Source organism: Camponotus vicinus, unplaced genomic scaffold (assembly GCF_025532165.1).
Source record: "Camponotus vicinus isolate PSW18456_S1 unplaced genomic scaffold, iyCamVici1.0 SCAF_11, whole genome shotgun sequence".
NCBI classification, from domain to species: domain Eukaryota; kingdom Metazoa; phylum Arthropoda; class Insecta; order Hymenoptera; family Formicidae; genus Camponotus; species Camponotus vicinus.
This window is the reverse complement of record NW_028141947.1, coordinates 13,899,659-13,912,121: the sequence shown is the minus strand read 5'-3', so window position 1 is coordinate 13,912,121 and position 12,463 is coordinate 13,899,659. Positions and strand designations below refer to the sequence as shown.

The window sequence follows — 12,463 nt, the reverse complement described above, 5'->3', positions numbered from 1 at the left end:
GCTGATACATTCGCGAGAGGTAGGGGATGGTATTTTAAATTCCACGCCGCCACGAAAGATTTATAGGAATGCCAAGTCCGATAATTTCGCTGGATGAACGTTTGTCGCGACGACGGTTCTCGTTACCGGTGATTTCTCACGCCTCCTTTTGCCGGAGCTTTCAAAGAAGGTCTGCACCGGTCTTTAGTTTTTGGCTTTCGGAATCTCACCCCGAGGAGTTACGGCATTGCAGTGTGCGCCGTGGCCCTCTCCACCCATCGTCGAATCGATTCGACAGAAGCTCTTCCACACGCTTCCAGTCTCGGCGAACGCCCGACCGCGTGCAACCGTCGGCGTTTCAGTCCGCTTCGCTCGTTCCTTTCGCCGAGTTATAAAGACCGATGGGATGTATATACACGCGGGGAGCATTATATAATGCGCCGATGTACACGGGAGGGATGGACGTAAAAAAGAATTTACAGGCGAGATAGCACGAATTTAGTCATCAGCTTGAGCGAAACCCTCGGATGTTCTACGGTTCGTGTCTGACATGCGAGCTCGTTAATCGTTATTAAATTTTGCCTTAGACGTACGCTAGACGTTGTCTGTTTTAACATTTATTAGATGCATTTTCACAAAGCATTATTAAAAGGAATGTATTTATATCTACACACGCGCGCACATATATACACACATGTGTGTGTGTATATATCGTGACATTACACTGAATATATATGAAACATCGAAAAAGATATCTGACATTTCAACAATTTCTGTCGCTTTGTATAAAAAATGTTTATAAATTATAATAGATTCAGATTAATAGCTTTAAGAATGCGTAAAAAATTGTTTATCTTAACTATTTATCTTAACCGGTATCTTTTATCCTCTCTACAGTATTTAAAATTTTGTTTATCATACAACATGAAAGAGCCTTTTATACAAGAGATAAAAGATAAAAGATTTTATTTTATCAAATTTATATCAATATTCAGTTTCTTTAATTATATAATATAGTTAATATGAAATATTTTATAAATTATTCTAAATTTTATAAAAAACTATCCGTGTAATCCATTTGAAATATTGAAGTAATCCTACCCGAATAATTCGCTCGTTGTTTAATTTAATTAAAGACATTTTATGATATAAAGTATAATTTTTCGACATTTCTGGAATGTGAACAGTGTGTACTCATGCACGTTAAATCACACGCTCCTTTTGTTTAATCGTTCATCGCACCGTAACGGATTATGAGTTTGTAAATATAGTAAATGAGCACATCGATCTAATTATTAACACGTTATGCGCGCGCAACTAAGCATGGCTTTTTTTACAGCCGCTATCTCTGCTTTTCTCTCGTTGTAATAATTTATACAATGGATAACCGTAACTACTCTCGATACAATTAATTATTTACATACATATATTTAACACGGACATTTATCCCAACAGTAGATTCCTACATTTGATCGATAAAAATTTTTTTAATATACATCTGTACAATTCTAAATATACATAAATACAATATTAAAGTATTAATACTACTAACGTGCTGATCGCCCTGCATCTTTGTCATGTATATATATATGGCGCATAATAATTAATAACTATATATTGGTTTCTTGTATAATAAAACCTCGACCCACTTTTCTGCCGAACACTGAGTATGTATCTCCTTTGTGTATTGCACATCGAGCATATATTTCTTTAATCTTTTTTTAGAACAATGCCATTCTCTCCTTGTTTCAAAGATCTCACTAAAATATCGCGTACATAGTTACTATAATCTTATCATTAAAAATAATCTGTTTTTCGTCAAATCTAGAAAGAGAAATATCCAAATATTACTCGAAATTAAATATTATTACGAATTATTCTATGATTTCTTAGTCATAATACATAGCAGACATTAATTATAAAATTAATATAGACATTAATTATAAAATGAATATTTATTAGTTCGAGGCACGAAATGGAAAGTTAGAAAATTTGAAATCTTTCTAAATTAACATTTTGTGAAGACACCTCCGAAACTCTCTCTATTCTCTATTTATAAAAGATTCTCATAGTAATGGAAACAGAATACTCCAAAGCATGGAATTATTGTCGAAATATCGCGGCTCTCTATTTTCTCGATGACTTTTGACGCAGAAAAATTTTGGACATGACACGACGAGAGCTTTTACGATGGAAATATGGAAATCGAGGATGCGCGGCCTTGTCGAGCAAATTGAACAATAATTCGTAGATTCGTCAGCCCGCTGGGTCAACTGTAATAGCATTGGAATAAGTGTCGCATTAAGTGGAACGTGGTTGTAGCGAAATAATGACACGATCGTTATAAAAGTCTCGAATTTTCGGCTCAATCAGGAATACTAATACTTGAGCTTTCACGAATGCGGACAGCTGAAAGCTCATTCTCTTCCATTTCTTAATATTTAAACGTATTTGACGCTCATCTACATCAGTTTAGACATTTGCTTGGCTTTATGCTTTAAGATCAAAATCAAAACGAATTAATTTCATTACTGATTTCAAAAGCTTGTATATAATGCCGATCGTTTAATTGCGATAAGTTCGTGTGTCGCAATATTATCATTAAACTTTATTGAATCTGTAAGAAAAATACTGAAGATACTGCGCAGGTAGTACTTGAAAGCCGTATATCAAATCATAATAAAACTTGGAAGTATTCTGTCAAATAAATCATAGTAGAATATAAAAGTTCATGCAATAATCAGATTGCTGGGGCATACAATATATCATCTAACGCCACTCGTAATATCCATGTTATTTAATAACATCGATTAAAATGCATGCGATCATCGCGTTCTTGAGCACTTTGCAAGTGGAAACATCTTCTCTCTTAACACAAGTACATGCTCGGATTGAACTGCATTCGAAATGTTATTATGTTATTCCGCGTGGAATACGGCCTGATCGATGTGCTCGCGATCAATCTTATAATTACTATCGTAAATCTTCCGTCATAATCTGCTCCTTTGTCTTGGAAAACGAAGAAGAGGAAGGAGGAAGTATTCGTACCGCATAGTCGAGAATTAGATCGCTTTTGAAGGATCTAATTTAGAAGGATAAAAGCCTTGAAGCGAGAGAAGTAAGATGATGGACATTGAAAAGTGTAATCGTATAGAAGCGTGTTGAATTAAATTGTATGTAAGTCTGCAAACGTGGTTCAACTGGATCGCCGGTAATTGTTAGAGCTCGAGTCGCGCTTGGAACGCAATTTTACCGGCCGCAAAGTGATGGTTCTACTTCCGAAGTGACACATATAGCACTTCCGTGAGGCCCGATATAGGTCAACATTACTCTCACACCTTCTCTTACTCTTAAACATAGAGGAATTTTGCGCGCAATGCGTTTAATCTTTTAATGAAAAGGAATTTTATAAGGTTAATATCTTATTAAGAACTTATACGTTACTCTCGTGTACGAAACGCATTCTTATCAACGCGCGTAAAATGTTAAAATGTACATTATATAGAAAATCCCCGCATTTTTAATATTCTAAATATTTTCATCATCGTATCTCGCTTGTCGTGTATTTTACTCTTTTTCTTTCCTTCAGAAAATATAAAATTATATTAGAAGATAAATCACATAAATTATTAGCATAAAATAAGAATTTTAATTCAATTATTCTCAGATTTTTAGAAGCGAGTAAGAAAGTAGATCCATCGTTTTTTCCATGAATTTGCATTTTGTTCATACGCTTTGACGTTGGTTGTAGAGAAATTAAGCTTGTAACACAATACATCTCGTACTTGGTTCATACTAAAGCTTCAAGATGACACATTAATCTTAGCATGCAGTCTCTATGAATGCCACCTTTATTTAATTAAGGGGGTTCCAAACACCATTTTAGCTTTTACTTTGTCGATTTTATGTAGTCATCCAGCGTATGATATATTAAGTAAAATGCCTAATAGTCGCATGCCGCACTTAGGACGAATCATATTATGTAAACGTGATTCGATTAATCGCTGATTTTCTTCACGTGATATCGCGAGAGAGAAATTCTGATCGAGGACGTGACTAAGGGATTTTATTGCTTCCTCGTAATCTATCGTTCGGTACGATTGCCTGTTCTTCGTATTTTTCACGTTGATGACCATATCGATTCCACATAGGGATTCCAATCCGGCCGTTTATTTCACTCGAGATTATCCTCAAGATCGGCGCTTAGAAAAGACCGGGAATTAATCAAAAATGAATTTATACGCGTAATAATTTCCCCTTTTTTTGAAAAAAAAATACAATTTCACCGGCCAAACATGATGATAAAAAATTGTTTAGAATACGTTCGTTGAAATATACAAATATTGGTCTGTCATATTTTCTACATTTATCTCTTTATCATATTTCTTCACATGACTATCTCTTTTTACTCACAGTTTATTACAGAGTAACTCATCGATTTTATCATTGTGAAATATTATAATATGCTTTAGTATTTTTTTATAACCGGTCACTTCAGACTATATTGTAAACAAGTCTCATTTTGCGCATTAACGTCAATATCGCAACAACGTTCTCTCTTTCTTCCTAATTAAAAGTATTAAATTGTTAAATCTTCTAGCTACTAGTGATAAATAATAAAAAAAATTTACCGAACAATGTACGAGTGCGGTTATTAGTAGTAACATTATTATACCAATAAAAAGAGCAAAATTCGATACAGTTATTACTTCTTACAAAAGCCAGCTTATCGTTTATTGCTCCTTTCTCACAGACGTCACATTAATTAAGAAGGGTTTGCAGTTATCTATTATTCTAATTCTCATGAATACTAGTTAAATTTTGCCAAGAAGCCTTCATTATTTTATTGCATTGCATGTGTTGCGACAATTCAAAACTTATGATATTCCCTAACTCGATAATCTTTGAAATGTTTTTCACATATTTTCAAATCAAATATTTAAAATATAAGGAAGTAATATTTTATTGCTAAAGCACTCAATATTAATATTGATAATATTATTATTACGTTTTAATTTTAATAGCAGCATAATAGGGAAAATGATAAAAACTGTATATCAGGAATAATCATTTTATCGTAATGTAGTTTATATAAAAATGAAGCGTATTTTTCAACAACGAACATAGTAAGTTTGTAATAGGATTACATCCAATTAGAAATAAATGTCAATATAGAATGTTAATTCATTCGCAAGCAGATACTATTTGCGTCGCTTAGTGTCAAGCGATATTATTTTATTCTTGTGATATGACATTCATTGTTTACTAACTTCTCTGCCTAAACTCCTTCACTCTTTTAAAAGTGACAATAAATTGCCACGAGGCTATTACGCGTTTGCGACTACGTGAAATTCATTTCTCAAGACAAGTGGTTTAATTAAATGTCAATCCAATGTTTTCTACATCGTTTGACATCGGTCGACATCACTTTGCGTCGCGAATTCTTACTCTAACGTGCTTCGGATCGAAGTGCGTTATATTTGTTTTTACATTTTTCAAATCATCGTACATCTCTTTATATCACATGCATGTCATATCTCGCGATGCTTTCCCATTTTATTGCCGCGATAAACGCTACTTTCGATTTTCTCTTTTACGCGAAGAACACTAAATCTCGAAACGAGTTACACAATGGTCTGCTTGTGACAGTATCGCTTGCGCGAACAAATATTTTTTTATGTAACTCGCAAACTGTGCACAACATACATGAACACATGATGCATTCACATGGAAATAAAACGAAAAGTCGTGCGAGATACGTGATAAACAATTGGCCTACTAAAAGTTTATTATATATTACAACTATAATTATAATACTGAGATGGCGTTTATTTATTTTAATCACTATAGAGCTAATATTTCTCGTGTATCTTGGTAATAAATAAATAAATATGCAAAAATTTACTAAAGATTTTTTGATGAATAGGCATGTGCTTCTAAAAAATTTCTCTATGATTTTGAAGAAGGAAATTCGATTTTTTTTCTCTCAAAAAATTTGCACAGCCGACAGATCAAAATTCGTTTATTGTTACTGTTGCTCCGCATTGTTCAAAGCTGCAACAATAATATTATACATGCGACATGCATATTTTATTAACACGAAACTTGTGCATTATGTAAGCTTGCAACGTGCAGTCGCATTCTGAGGGAAGAATTGCACTTGGAAAAATATGTAATCGAGATAGCCCAAGTCACGAATTTCTCGTTATCTCAAAAGCGTTATTATAATTTCTCGTTCGAAACTTTCCATATAATATGTAAATCATAACTTGCAAATTTGTGACTGGCTTCTACGGCTTCGTATACTTTTCTCAGTGTTATCTATGTACCAGTCGATGTGTTTAAGCTTTCGTAAGCACCGCATTATTGTTGAACTGTTTGTTATTAGTGTTATCACGAGCTAAGAAACATTAACTGATTGTTGTTATTGTGATTGTAACTGAATGTTTCTTGCTTGCAGCACCAGAGCGCCGCCCAGGCATTGGTGAGTCGCATGTTTCTTTCTCTTCCTTCCTCTATTTCCGATACTTTTTACATGCATATATTTTATACATCTTTTTACATTTCTGTCACCATTCTTATCTTAAATTGATGAAATCATTATTAATCTTTCTCGTAATATGTGTAGGTTAGAGCAGATAACTTTTAATAGTGGATATTCAATTTTATTTGAATAAAAATAAAAAAAATTAATTCTATGTGAGATTGCTTGAGAAATCTACGAGAAAAGGTTGATATGGATAAAAATAATATTTTGATGATATTTTTCCTAATAAATTATAATCAGCTGCATCATGTTACATGTGTAGAAAACCACAGTCTTATTCCTAAAACATGTCCTGTGTATAGCGTATATAATGTGATTTAAAAAATTTTTAAATATATTAAAAATATATATAAATATTATAAGAATATAAAATTTAAACAAGATTTCGCACAAATATATGTATTTATGATTGAGTAATATTGAAATGGTTTCAATTATAGGTATTATTGTTCTTTAGCTTACAGCGTCAAACAACATTATGTACTTTTACAACTAATATTATAGTGTGTCTGGCAAAGAGAATAGTGCTTTTGGATGATGTAAGGTAAGCTCCCAGTTGGATCAAGAAACTGAGAAGTTTAGAAACTGAACCTTTAAACTTTGCGAAAGTGCAGCAACGATTTTTATGCGATACTCGTATACCAACTTTTAACAAATTCTATCAAGATCGAGCAGAGTTTTCTAAATTCGTTCTTCAAAAACATCTTAAGTATCCGAAATTTGATTTATATCAATAGCTTTCACAATCCCATAACTTATTTGACATTAAATAACTCTTGTTATATTTTATTAATAAGTTATATACATTTTTTGTTTACAATAGAATTACTTATAATTAATTGCTGATTAAGACAAAAGACTTGCAATACTTTCTATATTCTATCGATTAAATTTTTAATAGATCTGACACTAAAACGAATATCGATTATAAAATAGATGACATTTAATTAAAGACGAAAATATACGTACAGCATTTAGAAATACATACAGTTATACGCAAAAATATTTGCCTGCTTAATCGATACAATATTTAACTTAACACTTGATTAAGCTAAAGATCATGTAAATATTGTAGAATTTTTAAAAATAACTCGTCGCAAAATTTCAATGAATAGTCAGCGAAATTTCGTGTGATCGATAAAAACGCATATTAGTCGATCTCTGATATAAAATGGAACAACAGCCGGATGACGTGAATATCATTCTAACCATCTACAGCTTCGATAACTCAACTCACTTTGATAAATCCTGGATTATCAGTATCAATTTTTGAAACGATTCAAAATCGCGATACGTAAAGAATGCATCAGCTGTAAAGTGCAAACGGTGTTTGTTCTTGTATACCATAACATTGGATCATTCGTTATACACCACAGGATGCAATGGATCTTCCGTTGCTCCCCGTAATACGAAATAATTTACTCTTGATGGAGACGGTGCGGAAAATCCAATCGCTCGGATAATTGAATTGTCGAGCCGATCGGAGGAAATCTCCTGCAGTCTTCGAAATTAATCTTTACTTTTTTTGCTATCATGCAAGCTATCATTATCTAGTACCAACCATAACTATGTTGAAGCGAAACTTCCGCAGGAGAATTTCGTTCTAATGAATCTATGAGCCAGATAGACGTTGCCAGAGAAGCGAGTTTTGCTTTGAATTTTTTAATCTTTAGATCATATTAGACCAACGTGCCCGAGTTTTTAGAATGAGATCATATGTTGTTATTCATGGAAACTTATTTCATGATTAAACACGAATCCTCGTCTAGCTATTTTAGAAATTGAAAGTTATTAAAGTGTGACGACTATGTTAGTTATAAAAATCTGAACTGTCATGTGCAATAACGATTCGTCATGCCTTGTTTTAGCGATACAATCACATTTATCGAACTCAAATCTAATAAATGTAAAAGCGTTTTGTATATATGACGACTGTTTGCGATATTAGAAAGATTGATCAATAACGTAAGAGGCACAGAATAGAATTTGTCAGAGATTTGTTCGCGATTATTGTTCATTATCCAAGATCCTGTTCGAGAAAGCTCGCGCGAAATGATTTTATACGAAGCGCAAACTAGGTCGGAAGTAAAAGTTGTGTAATTGCGACTCTATCGACTCGGCTGGAATAACCGATTCGAAGCGAAAGACTTCGGGACTCTGGCTAGTTTTGCACGCTAAAGTAGCCGTAGTTGCCGTAAACTTCTTCCAATCTGAGGCTTTCGAGTGGCTCTACTCAATCGAAATGGCAATCGCTGCTTATATATATATATCGGTGTGATATGTATCACCAGCATTCATTAATTTTGCACAATTGTAGCCAAACATTTAGTCCGAATGTTTTGATGTTAAAAGTGTCGTGCATTTTTAGATAAGATCTATTATCGTATCATGATACTCGTATGCTATAATAACAGCTTTCATTATGTAGGATCTATTATTGTATCATAATATTCTAAATGTATTTTTTTATAGCCTTTCTTTTAGCATTTTTTAATTAAAACACAGACTCATCATATACTTGCATAACTTGCATGGTTCAAAAGTCACAATGTTAATAAAGTTTATTATCTCATTGCTTTCTATTATTAAATGCAGTATGTTTATTTTAGTTTTCTTTTTTGAGTATCGATAATTATTCGAGAATTAATCTTCGATAGGTTTGCAAGATAAAACAAAAAACAGGAAAAATATTTTAATATAGATAAAAGTTACTTATATATATACTATTTTTCGACATCATTATCATCCGAATTGAGACACTTGTCATAGTGTTGTACAAGCTTTTGTAAGTCCTCATTAAAGTACAGTGTCGCCAAATTAGAATTTCAATCTACTTCGAAAAGTTCATCAGTCCTCGTTGTCCTCGAATCGCTGCACTCCTTATGCTATACTTTTATGCGTTTTGAATAGATGAAAGTCATTCATTATTAGTGCAAGGTCCGGGCTCGATGATCAAGAAATCTCTAGAGCAGTGCAATGGGAATTCGATCATCTATTCTACAGCTCGAATTTTGCACCACGTCACTTTTATCTGTTCACACACATGAAAGTGTGACTAGAAACAATTTGAAGGCAACGATGAACAGTTAGAAGTTGATTGAGATTTCCAATTTGGAATACTTTGATAAGGGCATACAAAAGCTTGTGCCGCGTGACAAATACCTCAATTCGGATGACGATCATGTCAAAAAACTGTAGTGAAAATATATAAATAATTTTTGTGTATAATAAAGCGTTTTTCTGTTTCTCATTTTATTTTGCAAGCTTACCAGAGATTGATTTTGGAATAGCTCTCGTATACATATGAAGTGATAGCGCGTTGATAATGTCATCGGAAATTATTATAATGTCATAGGAAATTATCGATATATTATGCGAATACTATAATTTGTTCGATTACAAAACAATATATATATCAATCACCACCCACTGCTCAAAACATTAAATTTAACGCCCTCCGCCCATTTAATTAAAGTTTAAAAGACCTTTCTACGCGCGCATATTTTGAATGTGCAAGTTACTATGCGCTATCAATATATTTGCCTACGTGCATTATTATTTCAAAATTACGCTGTCACACGCATACTTCTTTATATGCGTCAATTTTGACGCCGTTCACATTAATCTGAATTAAATTGCTAACAATCTATCGCATAGTAATTATATTCACTTTCCCCCAATGTGATTGTCAATTATTGTTATATGTATATATGCTTATCGGACAAATATTGTTGACAACGAGAGTAAAAGTTGCTGATTAGGAAAATATTTTCAAATAAAAGCCTGTTCGAGTAAGTACTCGTTCACATTAAGCATGCAAATTAATACTTCGATCTTGCTGTCTAGGCTAATTTGAAGATTTAAAGGGCTAACATAGAGCTTAATATGCTGCATGCAAGTAATCTTATTATTCAGATATGTACTTATAATTTTATTAATCGCTTATCTTCTGACGCATTTCCTGACTTTTGTTGAACGTTTTCATTACAGTTAATTCTTCAATTGCACAGATAAAATTATCTAGCTAGACGATGCAAAAGTAGGTTAATAATAGAACTTGACACAATGACTCTTATGCTTACATGTCTAAATTATGTGCAACTGCAGAAGTAGAATTTATTGTGACGTTTTTTAATTTTGCTTTTAAGAATGATGTCATCAATGACATTCTAGATTCTAAACGACACTTGAAGTATAACATGATGTAGAATGGAATTTAAAACTACGTATCTACAGTAAAAGATGTTGACTATAATATCATATACATATATGTGATGTAATAACATTTTGTATTTTCTTTCACTTATCGATTTCTAAAATATTCCAAGTATTCATAAGATGATAGTATTTTTGTAATATAATTTTTTTTTTATTTCTCTCAACAATATAATATTTCCACAAAATATTTTTCTTTCTTTCATTTATGATAGTCAACATCTTATGTAAAATTATCATGAGATTTAATCATTCCATGCACGTGTATGATGCACAACCCTTCACATTTCTACCAAATATTGTTGGTTATAATTAATCAGTTCATTTATACATGACCATCCAATATATTAGACGTATTTTATACGAGAACTCAGATACTTCGCTATTAGCTACTGACCAGTTCAAAGTGATTTATTACATTTCAACTTTCAACCGTATTAGTCTCTCTGTTCTTACTATAATATCATCAAAGGAATGATATATATAGAATTTTGATATAATATTTTGCTAATCCGTAATAATGCGATTATGTCAATAATAACCACTCTACTTGGTCCATTATACGAAATACATATAAAGCACATTATTATAAATTGTCAGAAACAAGTTTAATTAAAATATGTTTTAATTGTGAGTAATCTCATTCAATAATTAAACGAATGTACTGTTTTGAATTTTATAAAGACTGTTTAATATTAAGGGTATCGAGGTTTAATTAATTTTTTTATAAATTACATGCATTATTATGCACATTGTATATTCTTACTCTTTAAAATAGAATCTGAGAAATTATATTTGTGCATATGTCATATCGACATCTGTCATGTTCATACATGAAGCCGAGATTTCGTTTTCCGACGCGGATGATTTAACTTTAATTTAATAAACAAGTCATGCGCGTTCTATCTCATTCTTGTAAGATATTTGATATTACCATAAAATGGAAATGTAAAATGCATATAACAGTATTATGTATAGTATTACAGATTGTATTAAATTAAAATAAAATATAATACATTTTAACTCATTGCGACCTTTTGTTAGTAAATGCCATCATAAATAAAATATGGCCATTTAAAGCAACTTCTCACTTTATCCATCTATAAAATAAAATATTTTATGTATGATAAATAAGTGAAAAGATAAAAGATAAACATTCTTCAAATATATAGACAAAACATCAATGAGAATATTTTTGCAGATATGTAATAATAAATGTATTTGGATTCAATATATCTTACTCGAAAAATTAAAAATATTCGTAAATTATTAATTGTTAAACATTCATGAAGTTTTCAATTTTGTCTCGAGATATGTACTATGTTACAAGAATTTGTTTTAATTACTTTATTTTTGCAAATGTCATTTATTTAACTCTTACAACATTATAACAGTTTAATACAAACTTTGTGAGAGTTAAATATAAATGCGAAATAATCATTGTCATATGTAGTTCCAGCGGTAAGGTTAAACATCTTCGTTTTGCATGATTAAAAGGAAGATATTTCCACTCCATGAGATATCATGGATTTTAATTCATTGGCCCAAATTAAATCGCGGCGTTAGTAAGCCAACCGGGAACAGATCCAATTTACTAGAGTTAAAAGAAACTCTGAGAGTATCGCGTAAAAGAGAAAAGCTGTGACATTTCCCAGAATAAATACGCCGGCTACAAGCAAATTACCGTCGACATAGCATTTTTTTCACGTATATCATTTTCTT

At 32.0% G+C, this 12,463-nt stretch overlaps 1 protein-coding gene across 5 annotated transcripts in view; it reads left to right on the top strand.

The window, feature by feature from the left end:
- Nckx30c (solute carrier family 24 member Nckx30C) overlaps positions 1 to 12,463 on the top strand; it is a 53,407-nt gene that overhangs the window by 5,141 nt on the left and 35,803 nt on the right. For 3 of the 5 annotated variants that reach the window (XM_083081540.1, XM_083081541.1, XM_083081539.1), the window contains exon 2: positions 6,440 to 6,463. The exons of the other annotated variants lie outside the window; for them this stretch is intronic. In XM_083081540.1, coding sequence (XP_082937666.1) covers positions 6,440 to 6,463 — 24 coding nt within the window. The remainder of the gene's footprint in view (positions 1 to 6,439; positions 6,464 to 12,463) is intronic. 5 annotated transcript variants of the gene reach the window in all.